This window comes from Mobula hypostoma, chromosome 6 (assembly GCF_963921235.1).
Source record: "Mobula hypostoma chromosome 6, sMobHyp1.1, whole genome shotgun sequence".
Taxonomy (NCBI): Eukaryota; Metazoa; Chordata; class Chondrichthyes; order Myliobatiformes; family Myliobatidae; genus Mobula; species Mobula hypostoma.
The window spans coordinates 126,392,529-126,416,585 of record NC_086102.1 but is presented as its reverse complement, the minus strand read 5'-3'; the positions used below and the strand labels follow the sequence as shown (position 1 = coordinate 126,416,585).

General features: G+C 43.4%; 1 protein-coding gene across 2 annotated transcripts in view; it reads right to left on the bottom strand.

Moving 5' to 3' along the window:
- The window catches only part of ccnyl1 (cyclin Y-like 1), a 110,937-nt gene that overhangs the window by 36,038 nt on the left and 50,842 nt on the right, over positions 1-24,057 (bottom strand). The window contains exons 6-7 of one of the 2 annotated variants that reach the window (XM_063051622.1): positions 19,006-19,057; positions 12,843-12,962 (exon numbers count right to left, since the gene is read on the bottom strand). In XM_063051622.1, coding sequence (XP_062907692.1) covers positions 12,843-12,962; positions 19,006-19,057 — 172 coding nt within the window. The remainder of the gene's footprint in view (positions 1-12,842; positions 12,963-19,005; positions 19,058-24,057) is intronic. The other variant, XM_063051623.1, reaches the window with a different exon arrangement.

Here is a 24,057-nt window from a genome sequence, read left to right as displayed (position 1 = left end):
TATTGTCTCTGCTGTTGCTTTGGATTCATCAGCCTCGTGGAGAGGGGGAGCCCGCCACATCGTAATGACCTGGCTTGTTCATCATGCAGACAGCTCTATTGCAACATCCAATGGACGGCCTCAGTTACAAGCCCTGTAACCTTATCTAACAATCCCTTAAAACACATCCTCAGAAAACATACATCAAAGTTGCTGGTGAACGCAGCAGGCCAAGCAGCATCTGTAGGAAGAGGTGCAGTCGACGTTTCAGGCCGAGACCCTTCGTCATGACTAACTGAAGGAAGAGTGAGTAAGGGATTTGAAAGTTGGAGGGGGAAGGGGGAGATCCAAAATGATAGGAGAAGACAAGAGGGGGAGGGATAGAACCGAGAGCTGGACAGGTGATAGGCAAAAGGGGATACGAGAGGATCATGGGACAGGAGGTCCGGGAAGAAAGACGGGGGCGGGGGGTGACCCAGAGGATGGGCAAGAGGTATATTCAGAGGGACAGAGGGAGAAAAAGGAGAGTGAGAGAAAGAATGTGTGCATAAAAATAAGTAACAGATGGGGTACGAGGGGGAGGTGGGGCCTTAGCGGAAGTTAGAGAAGTCGATGTTCATACCATCAGGTTGGAGGCTACCCAGACGGAATATAAGGTGTTGTTCCTCCAACCTGAGTGTGGCTTCATCTTTACAGTAGAGGAGGCCGTGGATAGACATGTCAGAATGGGAATGGGATGTGGAATTAAAATGTGTGACCACTGGGAGATCCTGCTTTCTCTGGCGGACAGAGCGTAGATGTTCAGCAAAGCGGTCTCCCAGTCTGCGTCGGGTCTCACCAATATATAAAAGGCCACATCGGGAGCACCGGACGCAGTATATCACCCCAGTCGACTCACAGGTGAAGTGATGCCTCACCTGGAAGGACTGTTTGGGGCCCTGAATGGTGGTAAGGGAGGAAGTGTAAGGGCATGTGTAGCACTTGTTCCGCTTACACGGATAAGTGCCAGGAGGGAGATCAGTAGGGAGGGATGGGGGGGACGAATGGACAAGGGAGTTGTGTAGGGAGCGATCCCTGCGGAATGCAGAGAGGGGGGGGAGGGAAAGATGTGCTTAGTGGTGGGATCCCGTTGGAGGTGGCGGAAGTTACGGAGAATAATATGTTGGACCCGGAGGCTGGTGGGGTGGTAGGTGAGGACCAGGGGAACCCTATTCCTAGTGGGGTGGTGGGAGGATGGAGTGAGAGCAGATGTACGTGAAATGGGGGAGGTGCGTTTAACAGTAGAGTTGATAGTGGAGGAAGGGAAGCCCCTTTCTTTAAAAAAGGAAGACATCTCCCTCGTCCTGGAATGAAAAGCCTCATCCTGAGAGCAGATGCGGCGGAGACGGAGGAATTGCGAGAAGGGGATGGCGTTTTTGCAAGAGACAGGGTGAGAAGAGGAATAGTCCAGATAGCTGTGAGAGTCAGTAGGCTTATAGTAGACATCAGTGGATAAGCTGTCTCCAGAGACAGAGACAGAAAGATCTAGAAAGGGGAGGGAGGGGTCGGAAATGGACCAGGTAAACTTGAGGGCAGGGTGAAAGTTGGAGGCAAAGTTAATAAAGTCAACGAGTTCTGCATGCGTGCAGGAAGCAGCGCCAATGCAGTCGTCGATGTAGCGAAGGAAAAGTGGGGGACAGATACCAGAATAGGCACGGAACATAGATTGTTCCACAAAGCCAACAAAAAGGCAGGCATAGCTAGGACCCATACGGGTGCCCATAGCTACACCTTTAGTTTGGAGGAAGTGGGAGGAGCCAAAGGAGAAATTATTAAGAGTAAGAACTAATTCCGCTAGACGGAGCAGAGTGGTGGTAGAGGGGAACTGATTAGGTCTGGAATCCAAAAAGCGTAGAGCTTTGAGACCTTCCTGATGGAGGATGGAAGTATATAAGGACTGGACATCCATGGTGAAAATAAAGCGGTGGGGGCCAGGGAACTTAAAATCATCGAAAAGTTTAAGAGCGTGAGAAGTGTCACGCATGCAGAACTCGTTGACTTTATTAACTTTGCCTCCAACTTTCACCCTGCCCTCAAGTTTACCTGGTCCATTTCCGACACCTCCCTCCCCTTTTTAGATCTTTCTGTCTCTGTCTCTGGAGACAGCTTATCCACTGATGTCTACTATAAGCCTACTGACTCTCACAGCTATCTGGACTATTCCTCTTCTCACCCTGTCTCTTGCAAAAACGCCATCCCCTTCTCGCAATTCCTCCGTCTCCGCCGCATCTGCTCTCAGGATGAGGCTTTTCATTCTAGGACGAGGGAGATGTCTTCCTTTTTTAAAGAAAGGGGCTTCCCTTCCTCCACTATCAACTCTGCTCTTAAATGCATCTCCCCCATTTCACGTACATCTGCTCTCACTCCATCCTCCCACCACCCCACTAGGAATAGGGTTCCCCTGGTCCTCACCTACCACTCCACCAGCCTCCGGGTCCAACATATTATTCTCTGTAACTTCTGCCACCTCCAACGGGATCCCACCACTAAGCACATCTTTCCCTCCCCCCCCCTCTGCATTCCGCAGGGATCGCTCCCTACACAACTCCCTTGTCCATTCGTCCCCCCCATCCCTCCCTACTGATCTCCCTCCTGGCACTTATCCGTGTAAGCGGAACAAGTGCTACACATGCCCTTACACTTCCTCCCTTACCACCATTCAGGGCCCCAAACAGTCCTTCCAGGTGAGGCAACACTTCACCTGTGAGTCGACTGGGGTGATATACTGCGTCCGGTGCTCCCGATGTGGCCTTTTATATATTGGCGAGACCCGACGCAGACTGAGAGACCGCTTTGCTGAACATCTACGCTCTGTCCGCCAGAGAAAGCAGGATCTCCCAGTGGCTACACATTTTAATTCCACATCCCATTCCCATTCTGACATGTCTATCCACGGCCTCCTCTACTGTAAAGATGAAGCCACACTCAGGTTGGAGGAACAACACCTTATATTCCGTCTGGGTAGCCTCCAACCTGATGGCATAAACATCGACTTCTCTAACTTCCGCTAAGGCCCCACCTCCCCCTCGTACCCCATCTGTTACTCATTTTTATGCACACATTCTTTCTCTCACTCTCTTTTTTCTCCCTCTGTCCCTCTGAATATACCTCTTGCCCATCCTCTGGGTCACCCCCCCACCGTCTTTCTTCCCGGACCTCCTGTCCCATGATCCTCTCGTATACCCTTTTGCCTATCACCTGTCCAGCTCTCAGCTCTATCCCTCCCCCTCCTGTCTTCTCCTATCATTTTGGATCTCCCCCTCCAACTTTCAAATCCCTTACTCACTCTTCCTTTAGTTAGTCCTGACGAAGGGTCTCGGCCTGAAACGTCGACTGCACCACTTCCTACAGATGCTGCTTGGCCTGCTGCGTTCACCAGCAACTTTGATGTACGTTGCTTGAATTTCCAGCATCTGCAGAATTCCTGTTGTTTGCGTTTAAACATCCTCAGAAAGTTGTTTCTGAGTCCATACAAATAGCATCCAGAAACTTTCTCCTTCCCAATACTTTGATCAGTCCTCAAACAAAATAGCAAACTGATTTGACAGGTACAATCCACCCTTCGCAAATCAGAACAATAATCCACTTGATGACATAAGAATTTCCACCTACTATTTGCATTTTTCTTCATAAAAAAAAAATTAACGATCCATTAATAACCTGCTTCTGTCTTTAGGTAGTTCCTGTGGATTGAAGATTACTTACTTACACTTTAGACCAGCGAGTTCTGAAGTGACTGAAATGGCAAATGGGGAAACCTGCAGAATCTGCCAGATGGGGCAGGTATCTATTGACATGTTCCTTCTGCCATCTATGTTGCATTTTCAAGTGCTCTTTTGAGAGATTTTTATCATTTTGAGAAACTGTGGGTCATGGATTCTCACAGATTTACTCCATGCACTTCATTTTTGATAACAAACCCACTGTGAGACTTTAGGAAAACCTTTCCTAAATCCAGATACATATCAAGTGCTCTGCTTTCCAATGTCTTCTCCATAACATTAAAAAGCTTCAGTCAAGTTAGTCAAAGATGATTTGCCTCTACAGATCTGTATGTCATACACCTTAAATCTACATTTGTCCAGGTTGTTGAATTTCAAAAGACTTCCCAACCAAGAACTTTAAAACTGTAGGGGAAATGATTAAGGTCAACTACAGGAAATGGTGCCTCTAGTTGGTGTGAACCCTTTGCAATTACCCGGTTTTCTGCATTAATTACTCATAAAATGTGGTCTGATCTTTATCTAAGACAAAATAATACACCAACACAAACTACCTAAACTAATAACACAAGCAATTGTACTTTTCATGTCTTTATTAAACACATTGTTTAATCATTCACAGTCCAGGCTGGAAAAAGTATGTGAACCCTTGTATTTAATAATTGCTCCTTTAGCAGCAATAGCCTTCACCAAACATTTCGTGTAGCTGCTGAACAGACTTGCACAATGGTGGGGAGAATTTTCGACTATTCCTCCATAAAAACTGTTCCAGCTCATCAATATCCTGGGATACTCTGCATGAACAGCCCTCTTCAGGATCTCAATTGGATTAAGGTCTGGACTATGACTTAGCTATTCCAAAACACAAATTTTCTTCTTTTAAACCATTCTATTGTTGATTTACTGTTGTGTTTTGGATCATTGTCTTGTTGCTCATCCAACTTCAATTAAGCTTCAGGTGACAGACACTACCCTGACATTCTCCTGTAAAGTTATCTTGATACTATTTTGAACTCATTGTTTCCTCAACGAATGCAAGCTGTCCAGGCCCTAAGGCAGCCCCAAACCATTATGCTCCTTCCACTACGCTTCACAGTTGGGATGAGGTTTTGATGATGGTATGCAGTGCCCTTTCCCCTCCAAACATAGTGGTGGGCATTTCTGCTGAAAAGTTCAACTTTTATCTCATCTGTCCACTGAACATTGTTCCAGAATCACTGTGGAACATCCAGGTGGTCTTTTGCAGAAAACCAGATCATTGCCAAGGGTTCACAAACTCTTTCTTGCAACTGTACATTGCTTTCACTCTATGATAGACTTGTGCCAATATAGAATTTGTGCTTTGAGTAGGGTTCAGAGTTTAGAGAGATGAGATAAGATTATAAGATTAGCTTTATTTATCATTTGCATATTGAGACAAACAGTAAAATCTGTTGTTTGTCTCAACAACCGGCACATCCAATGATGTGCTTGGAGCTGCCACCAGTGTCACCAGTGCCAACATAGCAAACCCACAACTTACTAACCCTAACCTGTATGCCTTTGGAATGAGAGGGGAAACTGGAGCACCCGAAGGAAACCCATATGCTCACAGGAAGAGTGTAAACCCGATCACTGACACTAAGCTAAGAGCTTACTGGAGGGAGGATAGGGAGAAACTGTTCTGCTCGGTGCCATTAATTTGTGGAAGAGAATGGGTAAAATGGACAAGTAAGCCAGCTGAGTATTTTTACATAATATAGCCTTAAGTTTACCAGGATTGCTGCAGACTTCTTATATATGTAATGAAGCCACTTGGCAAGAATTTAGATCTGCAGTCATTAAATGGTTAGAAGGAATTATTAAAATAAAAATCAGATCATTTCAAGAGTAAGAATGGTGAGAAATGAAGGCAAATGAAAAATGAGATTTTTTTTGTTGTGGTTAGATCATGGGATATGACCTGTTTGAAACATGATAGATTAGCTTGGCCAAAAGGCCTTCTTCTGTGCTGTAAATTAAATTAAAAATCAGAACACTTCAAAGTACAAATATCAAGTTCTGTTTTGAAAATTGGCAGGCAGAGATGTAAATTTTGCTGAAAACACCAGATTGGCAAGAAGCAACAGTACCACCTAGTGGTAAGGGATTATTTGCAAAAGCAATTACAAATTACTGTGGATTAATTGGGCCATTGGTTAATTGGGGCTGCTGCTTATTTGGGACAACTCTTAACAAAAATGAATCAAGAAAACAGCTGGGATTCCCTTTATTTGGGACACCTGGCCACTAAATTGGGACAGGAGACTGTTGCCAAACAAGTTTTAATTAGCTTTAGCAATGCGCACTTGTGTGGTTGTTAAGACATTACACTGTGCTTACAGTGAACAGCTTTTAAAGTGTCAGTTGCATGTATGTGTTCAAAAAGCAGTGATTTTTGTCACCGAGAGTTGCTGAGAAATGAGCAGCAAGACAATTTTGAACTGCTTTGCTCACTGTGGTATGTAGCATTCAGACTTGGCGATGCCAAAAATGGCCGGGAGTGAAAATGAAATAGATGGATACTTTTTTGATTCCAAAGGACATTACAGTGTCACAGTAGCATTACAAGTGTACAGATATAATTATTAGAAGCAGAAAGAATAAAAAGCAAGTTACCACGAGCAGTGTAACAGGACGGAGTCATCACTTCCCTGGTTAACTCATTATAAAGCCTAATGGTCGAGGGTAAGAATGACCTCATACAGTGCTCACTGGAGCAGTGCATTTGTCTTAGTCTATTACTAAAAGTGCTCCTCTGTTCAGCCAAGATGGCATACAGAGGGCGAGAAACATTGTCCAGAATTGCCAGGATTTTCTATAGGGTCCTTTGTTCTACCAAGGACTCCAGTGTGTCCAGTTTGACTCCTATAACAGAGCCAGCATTTCTAATCTATTTATTGAGCCTGTTGGCATCACATGCGTTACCCCAACACACCACCACACAGAGGATTGCACTGGCGACAACAGACTGGTAGAACATGTGAAGGAAAGGCCTACAACTCCAAAGAACCTCAGTCTCTTCAGGAAGTAGAGGCGACTCTGGCTCTTCTTGTTCACAGCCTCTATGTTGGTGCTCCACTCAAGACTGTCATCCAGGTGCACCCCCAGGTACTTGTAGGTCCTCACCACATCCACTTCCTTACTATCAATAGTAACAGGGAACAATATTTTCACTAATCAAACAAGTTTGAACTACAAAGAATTTAATGGTATTGAATAATCTTGAATGTTACAATGAAACTGAAGATTTGGAGGATGCAATCGTTGATAGCAATCCATTACATGCACGAACTGTCTGCGCTGATTTTGTTCATCATGTATACTGGATGAATTCCACCGTCGATAACTATTAGGAACTATTACAGTTTTGTAGTACTATAGGCAGTGTTCTAATTTGTTCTGTATTTCATTTAAATACATAATTTGTTACTCAATTTGACTTCTTTATACATTTTTAACTATTTCCATAAAACTTGACTAATAGGAACAAGACACTTAACTGGGCCAAAATGTACTGGTTCCAATTAACCAGAATCTATTGTACATCCATAGGAACAATAACTGGCTCAGTACAAGACAAACTTGTGCCTCAAATTATGAAAATCTGGGCATAATTTTACAAACATCTGCTTTTGGAATCTTTGAGAATAGAAACTTACAGCATGGCATGTTGTCTATCATCCGCCATGTCTGTGCTGACTCTGAAAAGACTGGCCACACCTGCACTTTGCAGAGAGCCATGAAAGTGGCTCTTTTGATATATCTAATGTTCAAAAGGAACATTTAGAATTTACACATTGTTCTCACAGATCATAAGTGATGCACAAAATAATTTTCTTAATGGTTCTTTTGTAAATTATCTTGATTTTATGTGTTCTTTAATTTCAACAGCCAGGAGTGTTAATTAGTAGCAAAACTCTGATCTCAGCTCCAAGAGCTGAACATGCATTATTATAATACAGTTGAGTGGATGCTGGTTAATTGGGCCATTGGTTAGTCGGGGCAGTCACTTACTTGGGACAACTCTTAAAGAACAAAAACTAATAAAGAAAATAGCCAGGATTCCCTTCATTTATTTGAGACACTTTGCCACTTAATTGGGACAGGGGGCTGCTACTGACTAGGTTTTAACTAGTGTCAGTCGGGTGCACTTGTGTGGCCATTAAGACACTACACCATGCTTAGAGCAGTTTTTCAATAGTGTGAGTTGTATGTGTTTGTGTTCAAAGAGCAGTGATCTTTGTCATTGATAATTAGCAAGAAATAAACAGCATTACAATTTTGAACTATTTTGCTCACTACAGTATCAAGTATTCAGCACTGGAAATGGCAGGATGAGAAAATGAGGAACTATAAAGAATTTGAAGGTATCAACAATCATCTTGAGTGTTTCGATGAAAATGAAGATTTGGAGGATAAAATCATCAGTAGTATTGTAGCACACAGTCCGTTATCAGTACTAGGTGTCTGCACTGATTTTCTTCATTTAGCCATTCAAAAGAACACAGCAGTGTAAGTATGCTAGATGAATTCCTCTGTTGAAAACCATTAGGAACTAATACGCAGTTTTATAGTACTGCAGTGTTCTACTATGTTCTGAATTTTATTTAAATACATAATCTGTTACTCAATTAAAGGGTAGCTTATTTTTTTTATATATCTTTTTACCTATTTCCAAGAAACTTTGGCTAATTGGGCAGCCGTTCAATTGGTCCAGCTGTGTCCCAGTTAGCCAGAATTCACTGTACATTAAACTGCACATCAAATTAAAAGGAAGCAAATTATGGAAGTGGAGTACGTCTACAAAATAATATTGTACATTTAGCACTCACAGCAGATGGCAAAGTTCTACTCCAATGTCTCTCGCCTACTCTATCAAATTTCTCAATTTTAAACATTAACCTCATCAAGTAACAAATCTCTCATGATTCATTTTGAAAGCAAACATTCCAAATACAACACCCTTTGCTGAAATTTGATTAATTGACAAAATTCCCAATTCTTCAATTGAAGGAACAGAAAAAATGAAAACAAGAATCCAGGCATGGATCACTGACTGTCTTTTCATTGGCTCGATAAATTAATGCTGGATGCTGTGATAATGTGGTTAGTTGTAAAGTGCACAAGTGGAGGACAACCTTAAAAATGCAAGTCTTCACAAAGCTTAGAAAAACTATGAAAATAAAGGAGGTTGGTTTCATTAATATGAAGCCAGTTCATCATTTTCAACTTTAAAATATCATGCAAAGCTACAGCTTGGGAAGTTAGTACATGTTGCTACCTATCCAGAAAGCAACACAGTAATTTACAGAACCACTCACTGAAAATTAAGTTTTACGAAGGGTGTAATTCTGCTGCATCTCCTCAGGATATTTTTGCTTGGCCAGAAAGTATCCTGCAACTGAGCTAGGCCACTTGATAGTTTGGTGAAATAATCAGAACCCAAGCAGCTGCTGAAAATCCGTAAGAATTCCATGAGCTGTAACTGCACCTACTGTCATTCTTGCCTGCAGTTAGGATATGGCTGGAAACAATGAAAGGGGTTGATATCTTTTCAAGAAGGGTGGACAATAAAAAAAATTTCAAATATCAGACAAATGTGAAGTAGAGTGCATATAAAAAGTACTCCCCCCGCATGTTTTCATGTTTTATTGTTTTACAACATTAAATCACAGTGGATTTAACTTGTTTTTTTTTGACAATGATCAATAAAGAAAAAGACTTCTGTGTCAAAGTGAAAACAAATTTCTACAAATTGGTTCAAATTTATTACAATTATTAAACACAAAATAATTGATTGCATAATTATTCACCCACTTCAAGTCTGTATTTAGTAGATGCACCTTTGGTAGCAATGACAAGCCTTGAGTCTGTGCAGATAGGTCTCTATCATCAGCTTTGCATATCTGGACACTGCAATTTTTCCCCATTTTTTTTTTACAAATCTGCTCAAGCTCTGTCAGATTGCATGGGGATTGTAAGTGAACAGCCCTTTTCAAGTCCAGTCACAAATTCTCAATTGGATTGAGGTCTGGAATCTGACTTGACCACTCCGGACATTAACTTTGTTGTTTTTAAGCCATTCCTGTCTAGCTTTGGCTTTAAGCTTGGGGTCATTGCCTTGCTGGAAAACAAATCTTCTCCCAATTTGCAGTCTCTTGCAGACTACATCAGGTTTTCCGGCAGGATTTCCCTGTATTTTGCTGCACTCATTTTACCCTCTACCTTCACAAGCCTTCCAGGGCTGCTGCAGTGAAGTATCCCCACAGCATGATGCAGTCACCACCATGCTTCATGGTAGGGATGGTGTGTTTTTGATGATGTGTGGCGTTTTGGCTTACACCCAACATAGTGTTTAATCTGTCGGCCAAAAAGCTCAATTTTGGTTTCATAATACCATAGAACCTTCTTCTAGCTGACTTCAGAGTCTCCCACATGCCCTCTGGCAAACATTAGTCGAGATTTCATGTGAGTTTTTTTTTTAAAACAGTGGCTTTCTCTTTGCCACTTAATACAGCAAAGACTAAGGAGCTAATTATCAACTTTGGAAAGTCACAGGATGACGAGTATGCCCCAGTCTACATTAACGGAGACATATTGGAGAGAATGTCCAGTTTCAGGTTTCTGGGAATACACATCTCAGAAGACCTTACATGGTCCACTAACACCACAACAATAGTTAAGAAAGCACAGCAACGCTTGTTTTTCCTCAGGACGCTGAAGAAAGCTGGTCTACCTGAACAAATGCTGGTGACCTTTTACTGCTGCACCATAGAGAGCATCTTAACATACTGCATCTCTGTGTGGTATCTCAGTTGTACAGCAGCTGATAGGAAAGCACTTCAGCGGGTCGTCTCTAGCGCACAGATGATCATCGGGACACAGCTCCTAGCCCTGGAGGACACCTACAGCTCACGCTGCCGAAGGAAAGCTACAAGCATCTGTAAGGACAATACACACCATGCAATCATCTGTTTGAACTTCTTCCATCTGGCAGACGTTACAAGATTTTCTATGCCCGCACTTCCAGACTGAAAAATAGCTTTTTCCCCAGAGCTATAATTGCTCCAAACCAATCGATCAAGCATCATCCATAAGCTTGTTATACTGCTACTCTTAATACTGCTTTTGTGGCTGTCATGCATCTGAGTTGCACTTTTGTACTGCTGGACATTGCTTGTACTGGCTGGTTACTTGATCTTATTTATTGTTTATTTATTTTATTTGTTGTTTTATAGCATTGAGTACGAGAGTTGCAAACTCATTTTCGCTGTATTGGTGCATGACAAATTGTAATATGCAATGACAATAAAGATATTTCATTTCATAAAGATGTGACTGGTGAAGCACCCAGGCACCAGTTGTTGTATGCACAATCTCTCCCATCTCAGACACTGAAGTTTATAACTCCTCCAGAGTAGCCATGGGTCTCATGGTGGCCTCCCTCACTCGCCCCCTTCTTGCCCGGTCACTCAGTTTCTGAGGACGGCCTGCTCTAGGCAAATAAGCTGTGGCATATTCTTCCCATTTCTTGATGATTGTACACCAAGGGATATTGGAAATTTTCTTGTATCCATCTCCCGACTTATACTTTTCAACAAGTTTTTCGTGGAGTTGCTTGGAGTGTTCTTTTGTCTTCATGGTGTAGTTTTTGCCAGGATACTGACTGTTGAACCTTCCAGGTACAGATGTATTTTTACTACAATGATTTGAAACATCTTGACTGTACACAGGTCTTCAAAAACAGATCTCCATTTAACTAATTATGTGACTTCTAAAACCAACTGGCTGCACCAGGGATGATTTGGTGTGGCATATTAAAGGGGGTGAATACTTAAGCAATCAATTATTTTATGTTTTATATTTGTAATTAATTTAAATCACTTTGTAGAGATCTGTTTTCACATTGACATGAAAGAGTCATTTTCTGTTGATCATGTCAAAAAAGACAAATTAAGTTCACTGTAATTCAATGTTGTAAAACAATAAAACATGAAAACTTCCAAGGGAGGTGAATACTTTTTATAGGCAGTGTAGGTGGCTTTTTTAGTTTGTACGTATTGCTGAATGATATAACAATTTCAAGGAATATTAAGATCAGAGCAACATGGCGGCATGTTCGCATGCAGCAGCCTCTCGGGGGCCAACCAAAGATGCTCTTCTTTTTGTGAACTTCAGGTACTGCAGGGCTATTCCATCAGTGAGCTAATCATTGATCGGAGTAGCTGAACTGGTGTCAACAGCTGAGCCAGTCTGGGTTCGGAAGAGCTGGCCTGGCTGCTGACTGTGTTGCTGCTTGCTATTCAAAGGCATCACAGTTAGTGCATGAAGGCAATATGCGATATAATCATGGGAGATTGTCTCGGACATTTCACTTGCAACAAAAGACTGTTGGTCCGTGATAATGCAAGTTGCTACAGGCCTGTTACCCTTCTCTGGTGGTGTGCTAGACATGGAAGCTGTGTAGCCTTGGTTGTAGTGAGGACTAGGCCTCAAGCTGTGGGCTTACCTAGTGCTGCAGACTAGGCGTTGCTGCGTGTTGTCCATGTTTGGCTGGCCTCTCCCATCGGTGCTGCTTTCCCATGATCAAGTGGTGGAATGACAGGCTGGATTATGTGTGTCTACACACTGCCAGGAGACTTTACCATCTATTGTGGATGTTGCTGATGGCCTTCAACTATATATATGCCTTTTTCCCCCATGTGACTATGCTTCTTTTTTTTAAATTCTATTCTGAATATGCTATTTTGTTTGTTTTTGTACCTTGGCGCCAGAGGAACGCCGTTTCATTTGCTGTTGCTATTATGGTTGAACGATAATTAAACTTGATTTGATAACCAGAGGGTATTATTGCTGCTGGTCTCTAATATTTCAAATTCACCCGTTTTATGGCATTCAAGTCTTCCAAAGGCAATTATTTCAGATTCTCACCATCCAGCCACCCCATACCCCCCCATGCACACACATCTCCAAAATCATTTGAAGAGCAAGCTGAAATAAATGGGAAGCAATCATAAGACTGTAGAACCGTACAATGCCCAGCACCAAAAGCACTTATATGTACTAGTATGAATCCCTTACCAATGTTACAATTGCACATTCAGCAGTCAATTGGGCAGCACTGAAGAGAGTCCGTACGAACCGGTATATATGCTTATGTTCTGGATCACGTTTATAATAATCTACTGGCACTTCTTCTTTCTGCAACATGAAACAAAATCATCAAAAGTTATTATTGATAAAAGCACTTTCTCCAAAACAAATTCACATGTAGCTGAACAGCACTTCTAGAACTTCTATCAATATCATGCTTGCACTATTCAAACTAGTTGGCGACAAAGGTCACCAAATTACATCACCAATTACTAGAGTATGGCATACAGCAAATTGATAGACCTTCAATTTTTGTCAGCTCTGGATCCACCAGGACCTCACCACGTGCCAGCGTTCTCCAGCAAATTTGCATGATGTAAGCTTATCAGATAATAGACTAAGAAGAACATAATTCCAGACACTCAAGCCCAGTTGAAACAGTTCTTTCAGTAAATGGATATGTATTTTTAAAAAATGGAAATGGAAATAATTTAGCAGTCACACTACATGAGTGCACCCATACTATAGGCAAGATTCCTATTAAATGAAACAGTCTAGATAACTACGCTATACTGATAAACAACTAAAATGAAAACTGTCAAGTGCTCCCTGCCTTAACTCTTCCCAATATATCAACAACTGGAATGATGTTGCCTCCTGCACACAAATAGAACCTTCAAATTTCATTACTTTTATTGTCCTAATCTGTGCATGTTTTGTCTTTTACTCTTTCCTTTCAGGATCTCCGTCTATCTCGGGAAGTAGGCTGGTGACAAACATCCTTTTAGAAGCCTTCAGGCACCCACCATCTCAATTATACTTCCTTCCCACTCTGTTTTCTTGAAGGATTTCATACCTTTCTCCGAGTTTTTCAAACTCTGCCATAGTTGAATAAGCTTTCTCAGGGTTCCAGCTGGGTACAGGTATTGATTTTAACTAATATTTCGATGACAAACTCTGCCATCTTCATCAGGGATTATGCCTGGGCATGTCTAGTCTGGTGGTAGTTACACCTCCGTCGTCTGTCCCTCCTGACTGGTTAGTCCTCATACGAACAGGTTTCTGCTGCTCCATCTGGTTTACAATTGAATTCCAGTCCTTCCTTACAGCGAAAGTTTCGTCTTTGTTAAAATTCTTTTCCTCTAGTTTTATTTCAATGGCTTCCTTCACCAGGCGGTCCAAAAAGCCATTGGCGTGGTACAGTAGTTTTGTGCCGAAGTCAATCCTGTGTCCATAGTGAATGCAATGCTCTGTTACTGTTGACTTCCCCGCGCAACCCAAGCAGACACACCTGTGCTCCTTGATGTGGGCTTCCACCGTGCATCCCATCTGGCCAACACATGCTGCTCCGCATTCACTGGGAGCCCTATAAAACCCCAGGTATCCTGAGTCCTAAGTCATCTTTGACCTGCATATGCTGTGATCTGAGCTTCCTTATGGGTTTGTGGAAGGTATTAATCTGGTATTTCTTCAGGATCCAGGTGAATCTTGCAATATATATTAATGATTTCGATGAGGGAATTAAAAGTAACATTAGCAAATTTGCCGATGACACAAAGCTGGGTGGCAGTGTGAAATGTGAGGAGGATGTTATGAGAATGCAGTGTGACTTCGACAGGCTGGGTGAGTGGGCACATGCATGGCAGATGCAGTTTAATGTGGATAAATGTGAGGTTATCCACTTTGGTGGCAAGAACGGGAAGGCAGATTATCATCTAAATGGAATCAAGTTAGGAAAGGGGGAAGCACAACGAGATCTAGGTGTTCTTGAAAATCAGTCACTGAAAGCAAGCATGCAAGTACAGCAGGCTGTGAAGAAAGCTAATGACATGCTGGCCTTCATAACAAGGGGAATTGAGTATAAGAGCAAAGAGGTCCTTCTGCAGCTGTACAGGGCCTTGGTGAGACAACACCTGGAGTACTGTGTGTAGTTTTAGTCTCCAAATTTGAGGAAGGACATTCTTGCTATTGAGGGAGTGCAGCATAGGTTCACAAGGTTAATTCCTGGGATGGCAGGACTGTCATATGTCGAAAGATTGGAGCGACTGGGCTTGTATACTCTGGAATTTAGAAGGCTGAGAGGGGATCTTATTGAAACATATAAGATTATTAAGGGGTTGGACACGCTGGAGGCAGGAAGCATGTTCTCGCTGATGGGTGAGTCCAGAACCAGAGGCCACAGTTTAAGAATACGGGGTAGGCCATTTGGAACAGAGTTGAGGAAACTTTTTCACCCAGAGAGTGGTGGATGTATGAAATGCTCTGCCCCAAAAGGCTGTGGAGGCCGAGTCTCTGGATGCTTTCAAGAAAGAGATGGATAGAGCTCTTAAAGATAGCAGAATCAAAGGTTATGGGGATAAGGCAAGAACTGGATACTGATTGTGGATGATCAGCCATGATCACAGTGAATGGCAGTGCTGGCTCAAAGGGCCCAATGGCCTACTCCTGCACCTACTGTCTTTTGTCTATAAACCATGGAAATACAGGGAAGACAGGCAGTAGCGATGGGTTCCTCTTTGTTGTTAGCTTTCCTGGTTTTTCCTTCGGCCCTTTTAATGGCCCAATTGATTTCCTTCACCTTGTAACCATTACATAGGAAAGTCATGTGTAATCATCTTATTTCTTTGTGGATACTCTCTGGTTCCAAAATAGTTTTTGCACGGTTACTCAAAGTAGAAAGAACTGCTTTACACTGGGAAGCATGACAGTGGCTGTTAGTGGTGAGGTACAAGTCTGTGTCAGTGGGTTTCTGACAGACACCATGTCCGAAGCTACCATCCAGTTTCCATCATATTAGAATGTCCAGGAACGGAAGGCAACCATCTCCATCGTAAATTGAATGTTTGGATGGATGCTGTTCATATAGATGTGGAGCTAGAAGAAAAGAATTTTAACAAAGACGAAGGTCTCGTTCTTAAGTAAGAACTGGAATTTGATTGTAAACAAGGTAAGACAGCAGAAACCTGATTGAATGAGGATTAACCAATCAGGAGGGACAGATGATGGGTGTGTAATTACCACATGACCAGACATGGTCAGGCATCATCTCTGATGAAGATGGCAGAGTTTGTCATCAAACGTCGGTTAAAATTGATACTCGTACCTGGCTGGAAGCATGAGAAGAGTTTACTCATCATATACGCCGGGAAAGCACTAAATCCTTTTTTTCTCATCGTTACTACAATGACAAGATTTTCCATACAGGTGTTCTGAGATGCTTTCCTTCTTCCTTCTGTTTACTACTAATTGACAGAGATTTATTTCCTGTAAGTTTGCTCTCATCCCCTCTCCTCTCGAAAAAGGCAAGGATAAAGTTCCACTGGTCTTCACTTCCCACTCCACCAGCCTTGACATTCAACATGTCCTCTTTCGCAGTTTCAATGGAATTCTACCACTGACCACATCTTACCCTTCCCTCTCAGCCTTTGAGTCTCCCTGATCCACTCCTCCAATCCCACCCCATCACTTCTTATAGCACTTTTCCATGAAACTATGGATGCAAAACCTCTTTTTTCCCAATCTCTTCCTTTCCCCCATCCTTTGTGGACACAAACAAATCAATCTTAAATTTCCCAACTTAAGGCAAGTAATTTTCTCTAGCTGTATCAGAGCCAATCATTTCTGCTGAAATTCATTTATTTGTGATATTAGCTCAGCTTTGTCCTTCTATTAGCCCTACCTGACACACTGGGCATATCCCATAGCCCTGTATTTCACAACTTTTGTTTTCCTACCCTTTAACTGCCTCATTTAGTAGTTTTTGCTCATTTTTTCCTGACTAATTGCTTCCATTAATCTATTAACTGTATGATTTTTATAACCTATCCCCACAGCAAACTTGGCATCATCCTATCAAGAGACATTGATTTTTTTCTATCTATTTGCTACACTGACCTCTCAACAACTTAAAATCAACCGCTTTCTCGCTTCTTCAACTTCAATAAAAGGCTTTAATCCAAAACATCAACTGTTTTTGCTTTCCATGGATGCTATATGACCTGCTGTGTTTTATTTCAGATTTCCAGTATCTACATTACATTTTTATATTTTTTACCCAAATACTTCAACGTGATGTAATGACTCCAGCAAAAATAAATGGAGGACTGAAGTCTTTTTTTGGATTGGGTGCACTGCCATTGCACTCTATAGTTGAACGACCAGGAGATGTAAGGAGGCAAGAAAGTTAAAAAAACAGGACGAAATACCTTGAAATACAAGTATAAGAGCCATGCGTTGGGACATCTAATGAAAATTAAAGGAGGGCCAAATATGTGTGTACAGTCTGAATGGTGCCATTGCCTAAACCTAATGGATGTAAAGAGGCCTACATAATAATGCAAACATGACTGGCTATGGGTATATCAGTCTTTATCATGTCCACACAGAAAGTTCAAAGACTTCAATGTCTATTCAGAATGTTTTGTTAACACACATCAAAGTTGCTGGTGAACGCAGCAGGCCAGGCAGCATCTGTAGGAAGAGGTGCAGTCGACGTTTCAGGCCGAGACCCTTCGTCAGGACTAACTGAAGGAAGAGTGAGTAAGGGATTTGAAAGTTGGAGGAGGAGGGGGAGGGGGAGATCCAAAATGATAGGAGAAGACAGGAGGGGGAGGGATAGAGCCAAGAGCCGGTCAGGTGATAGGCAAAAGGGGATACAAGAGGATCATGAGACAGGAGGTCTAGGAAGAAAGACAAGGGGGGGGGGACTCAGAGGATGGGCAAGAGGTATATTCAGAGGGACAGAGGGAGAAAAAAGAGAGTGAGAGAAAGAATGTGTGCATAAAAATAAGTAAAAATATTCCTAGTGGGGTGGCGGGAGGATGGAGTGAGAGCAGATCCCCTTCTCGCAATTCCTCCGTCTCCGCCGCATCTGCTCTCAGGATGAGGCTTTTCATTCTAGGACAAGGGAGATGTCTTCCTTTTTTAAAGAAAGGGGCTTCCCTTCCTCCACTATCAACTCTGCTCTTAAACGCATCTCCCCCATTTCACGTACATCTGCTCTCACTCCATCCTCCCGCCACCCCACTAGGAATAGGGTTCCCCTGGTCCTCACCTACCACCCCACCAGCCTCTGGGTCCAACATATTATTCTCCGTAACTTCCGCCACCTCCAACGGGATCCCACCACTAAGCACATCTTTCCCTCCCCCCCTCTCTCTGCATTCCCCAGGGATCGCTCCCTATGCAACTCCCTTGTCCATTCGTCCCCCCCATCCCTCCCCACTGATCTCCCTCCTGGCACTTATCCGTGTAAGCGGAACAAGTGCTACACATGCCCTTACACTTCCTCCCTTACCACCATTCAGGGCCCCAAACAGTCCTTCCAGGTGAGGCATCACTTCACCTGTGAGTCGACTGGGGTGATATACTGCGTCCGGTGCTCCCGATGTGGCCTTTTATATATTGGTGAGACCCGACGCAGACTGGGAGACCGCTTTGCTGAACATCTACGCTCTGTCCGCCAGAGAAAGCAGGATCTCCCAGTGGTCACACATTTTAATTCCACATCCCATTCCCATTCTGACATGTCTATCCACGGCCTCCTCTACTGTAAAGATGAAGCCACACTCAGGTTGGAGGAACAACACCTTATATTCCGTCTGGGTAGCCTCCAACCTGATGGTATGAACATCGACTTCTCTAACTTCCGCTAAGGCCCCACCTCCCCCTCGTACCCCATCTGTTACTTATTTTTATGCACACATTCTTTCTCTCACTCTCCTTTTTCTCCCTCTGTCCCTCTGAATATACCTCTTGCCCATCCTCTGGGTCACCCCCCCTTGTCTTTCTTCCCGGACCTCCTGTCCCATGATCCTCTCGTATCCCCTTTTGCCTATCACCTGTCCAGCTCTTGTCTCTATCCCTTCCCCTCCTGTCTTCTCCTATCATTTTGGATCTCCCCCTCCCCCTCCAACTTTCAAATCCCTTACTCACTCTTCCTTCCGTTAGTCCTGACGAAGGGTCTCGGCCTGAAACGTCGACTGCACCTCTTCCTACAGATGCTGCCTGGCTTGCTGCGTTCACCAGCAACTTTGATGTGTGTTGCTTTAACTTCCAGCATCTGCAGAATTCCTGTTTGTGTTTTGTTTAGCTGCTCATTTTGTAAGAACTTTGTGTGGTGAATATTGTAACATTTCAATACAGTACTTACAGTCAATGGATGCAGTTTCTCATCAAAAATATCTATTGATCTGTCTGAATCTCTGCAGAAAAAAAAACAAAATACGTTGATCACTCATTACCTTTTTCCGGCCTGTAATCTACATTTTTCGGCTCCTTCAACTATAAGTCTATGTAAGTTTCTTTGCTCAGTATTGTCCTCTTCGCCCATGCCTTTCAAAATTATTTCAGTTCAGTAATTCACTTTTTGTACACCTAGTGACCTCTTGCTACACGTAGAACAATAAAACTGTCAGATTTTCTTGATTTAGAAGTTGCAGAAATAAAAAGTATATTGAATATTTAGCATAAATATTATCAAATCAGCCCAAACCGATCAATACTGCTGTTTATTTATCCATGAACCCTTGCTCACCTTATTTCATCTATCCTAACAGAGTATTCATCTATTCCTTTCTGCATTTTTATTTACCTCTGTTTAAAAATTTGCCTTTACTGTAAAATCTGGAAGTAAATTCCATATTTTAAATATTTGCTGGGCTGTTTCTCATTAATTTCTCAGTGATCCAACAATCACATAGTTTTATTAACATACATCAGAAGTATTTCATATAACCAACTCTCAACTAAGACTATATGGCATAGGAGCAGAATTACGCCATTTAGTCCATTAAGTCTGCTTCGCCATTCAATCATAGCTGGTCCTTTATCCCCTCCTCAGCCCCACTCCCCAGTCTTCTCCCTGTAACCTTTGATGCAGTGTCCAATCAAGACCCTATCAAGTTCTGCCTTAAATACACCCAACAACCTGGCCTCCACAGCTACCTGTGGTAATAAATTCCACAAATTCACCACCATCTGGCTAAAGAAATTTCTCCGCATCTCTATTTTAAATGGACGCCCCTCTACCCTGAGGCTGTGCTCGCTTGTCCTCGACTCCCCCACATGGGAAATATCCTTTCCATATCTACTCTGTCTAGACCTTTCAACATTTGAAAGGTTTCAGTGAGATCCCCCTTCACCCTTCTAAATTCCAGTGAGTACAGACCCAGAGCCATCAAACGTTCCTCGTATGATAACCATTTCATTCCTGGAATCATCCTTGTGAACCTTCTTGAATTTCAGCACATCTTCTCTCAGATGAGGAACCTAAAACTGTTCATAATACTCAGAGTAATGCTTCACCAGTGCCTTATAAAGCCTCAGCATCACATCCCTGTTCTTGCATTCTAGACCTCTTGAAATGAGTGCTAACATTGCATTTGCCTTCCTCACCAGTGACTCTATCTGCGAGTCAACCTTTAAGGTGTTCTGCACAAAGACTCCAAAGTCCCTTTGTATCTCATATTTTTGGATTTTCTCCATTTAGAAAATAGTCTGCACATTTATTTCTACTACCAAAGCACATGACCACACATTTTTCAACACTGTATTTCATTTGCCACTTTCTTGCCCATTTTTCTAATCTGTTTAAGTCCTTCTGCAGCCTACCTGTTTTCTCAACACTATCTGCCCCTCCACCACTCCATCAATCTTTGTATCATCTGCAAACTTGGTAATGAAGCCATCTATTCCATTATCTAAATCATTGATATACAGCATAAAAAGCAGTCTCAACATTGATCCCTGCAAAAGGCCACTAGTCACTGCCAGCCAACCAGAAAAGGATCCTTTTATTCCCACTTGCTGTCTCCTACCAATCAGCCAATGCTCTAATCATGCCAGTAACTTCCCTGTAATATCATGGGCTCTTAACTTGGTAAGCAGCCTCATGTGTGGCACTTGTCAAAAACCTTCTGAAATTTCAACATCCACTGCATCCCCTTTATCTATCCTTCTTGTAATCCTCTCAAAGAATTCCAACAGGTGTGTCGGGCAAGATTTTTCCCTGAAGGAAACCATGCTAATTTGCCCTATGCAACACTCAGAACACGCTGGAGCAACTCAGCAGGCCAGGTAGCATCCATGGAAAGGATCGGTCGATGTTTCGGGCCGGAACCCTTCCTTAGGACTGTAGAGGGAAGGGGCAGAGGCCCTATAAAGAAGGCGGTGGGAGGGTGGGAAGGAGAAGGCTGGTAGGTTCAAAGTGAAAAACCAATAAGGGGAAAGATAAAGGGGTGGGGGAAGGGAAGCAGGGAGGTGATAGGCAGGAAAGGTGAAGAAGGAATAGGGGAAAACACAATGGGTAGTAGGAGGCGGAACCATGGGGGAGGTGATAGGCAGCTGGGGGAGGGGGCAGAGTGAAATAGGGATAGGGGAAGAGAGGGGGAGGGAATTACCAGAAGTTGGAGAATTCTATGTTCATATCAAGGGGCTGGAGACTACCTAGACGGTATATGAGGTGTTGCTCCTCCAACCTGAGTTTACCCTCATCATGGCAGTAGAGGAGGCCATGTATGGATATATCTGCATGGGAGTGGGAAGCAGAGTTGAAGTGGGTGGCTACTGGGAGATCCTGTCTGTTGTGGCGGATGGAGCGGAGGTGCTCGACGAAGCGGTCCCCCAGTCTGCGTCGGGTTTCACCGATGTAGAGGAGGCCGCACCGGGAGCGCCAGATGCAATAGATGACCCCAACAGACTCACAAGTGAAGTGTTGCTTCACTTGGAAGGACTGTTTATCCGGTGCTCCTGGTGCGGCCTCCTCTACATCGGTGAAACCCGACGCAGACTGGGGGACTGCTTCGTCGAGCACCTCCGCTCCGTCCGCCACAACAGACAGGATCTCCCAGCAGCCACCCACTTCAACTCTGCTTCCCACTCCCATTCAGATATGTCCATACATGGCCTCCTCTACTGCCATGATGAGGCTAAACTCAGGTTGGAGAAGCAACACCTCATATACCATCTAGGTAGTCTCCAGCCCCTTGGTATGAACACAGAATTCTCCAACTTCCGGTAATTCCAACCCCCTCCCTTCCTCTATCCCTATGTCACTCTGCCCCCTCCCCCAGCTGCCTATCACCTCCCTCATGGTTCCGCCTCCTTCTACTACCCATTGTGTTTTCCCCTATTCCTTCTTCACCGTTCCTGCCTATCACCTCCCTGCCTCCCCTCCCCCACCCCTTTATCTTTCCCCTGGAACCTACCAGCCTTCTCCTTCCCACCCTCCCCCCCCCACCTTCTTTATAGGGCCTCTGCCCCCTCCCTCTTCAGTCCTGACGAAGGGTTCTGCCCCGAAACGTCGACCGATCTTTTCCACAGATGCTGCCCGACCTGCTGAGTTCCTCCAGCGTGTTGTGAGTGTTGCTTTGACCCCAGCATCTGCAGATTATTTTGTGTTTCTAATTTGCCCTATCTTGTCCTGTGTCACCAAATACTCTATAACCATATCCTTTACAATTGACTCCAACATCTTCCCAACCACTGAGGTCAGGCTTACCAGTCCTTTCTGCTGCCTTCCTCTATTCTTTGCAATTTTCCAGTCCTCTAGCACCATGCAAGAGTCCAATGGCTTTTGAAAAATCATACTAATGCCTCTACAATCTCTACTGCTACCTCTTTCAGAACCCTAGGGTACAGTTCATCTGGTCTAGGTGACCTAGGTACTCTTAGGTCTTTCAGTTTTTGAGCACCTTCTCCCTTGCAATAGGGGTTCATAGAAACATAGAAAATAGGTGCAGGTGTAGGCCATTCGGCCCTTCAAGCCTGCACCGCCATTCAGTATGATCATGGCTGATCATCCAACTCAGAACCCTGTACCAGCTTTCCCCGCATACCCCCTGATCCCTTTAGCCACAAGCGCCATATCTAACTCCCTCTTAAATATAACCAATGAACTGGCCTCAACTGTTTCCTGTGGCAGAGAATTCCACAGATACACCACTCTCTGTGTGAAGAAGTTTTTCCTAATCTCAGTCCTAAAACGCTTCCCCTTTATCCTCAAACTGTGACCCCTCGTTCTGGATTTCCCCAACATCGGGAACAATCTTCCTGCATCTAACCTGTCCAATCCCTTTAGGATTTTATATGTTTCAATAAGATCCCCCCTCAATCTTCTAAATTCCAGCGAGTATAAGCCTAGTCGATCCAGTCTTTCATCATATGAAAGTCCTGCCATCCCAGGAATCAATCTGGTGAACCTTCTTTGTACTCCCTCTATGGCAAGGATGTCTTTCCTCAGATTAGGGGACCAAAACTGCACACAATACTCCAGGTGTGGTCTCACCAAGGCCTTGTACAACTGCAGTAGTACCTCCCTGCTCCTGTACTCAAATCCTCTTGCTATGAATGCCAGCATACCATTCGCCTTTTTCACCGCCTGCTGTACCTGCATGCCCACTTTCAATGACTGGTGTATAATGACACCCAGGTCTCGCTGCACCTCCCCTTTTCCTAATCGGCCACCATTCAGATAATAATCTATTTTCCTGTTTTTGCCACCAAAGTGGATAACCTCACATTTATCCACATTAAATTGCATCTGCCATGAATTTGCTCACTCACCTAACCTATCCAAGTCACCCTGCATCCTCTTAGCATCCTCCTCACAGCTAACACTGCCGCCCAGCTGCGTGTTATCCGCAAACTTGGAGATGCTGCATTTAATTCCCTCATCTAAGTCATTAATATATATTGTAAACAACTGGGGTCCCAGCACTGAGCCTTGCGGTACCCCACTAGTCACTGCCTGCCATTCTGAAAAGGTCCTGTTTATTCCCACTCTTTGCTTCCTGTCTGCCAACCAATTCTCTATCCACATCAATACCTTACCCCCAATACCGTGTGCGTTAAGTTTGCACACTAATCTCCTGTGTGGGACCTTGTCAAAAGCCTTTTGAAAATCCAAATGTTCCTGGACATAGTTACTACAACAACCTCTACATATAAAGAACCTGTAATTTATTACGATTAAATCTGGAGATCTCCCAAGTATGATTATTTCAAATTACCCAAGTACAAGCATAGGCACTGGAATTACTGTAGCTTCACATTTTTCAATGTAAGCTCTTGATCTCACATGAACGACTTGGAACAGGGCATGCAAATTGCAATGACCCTTGGCTCTGCTGATTTATACATTTTCTAAGTACTCTTAAAAATATTTTTGCATATAAACTGAACAAGTCCATTAAGTATAACTTAA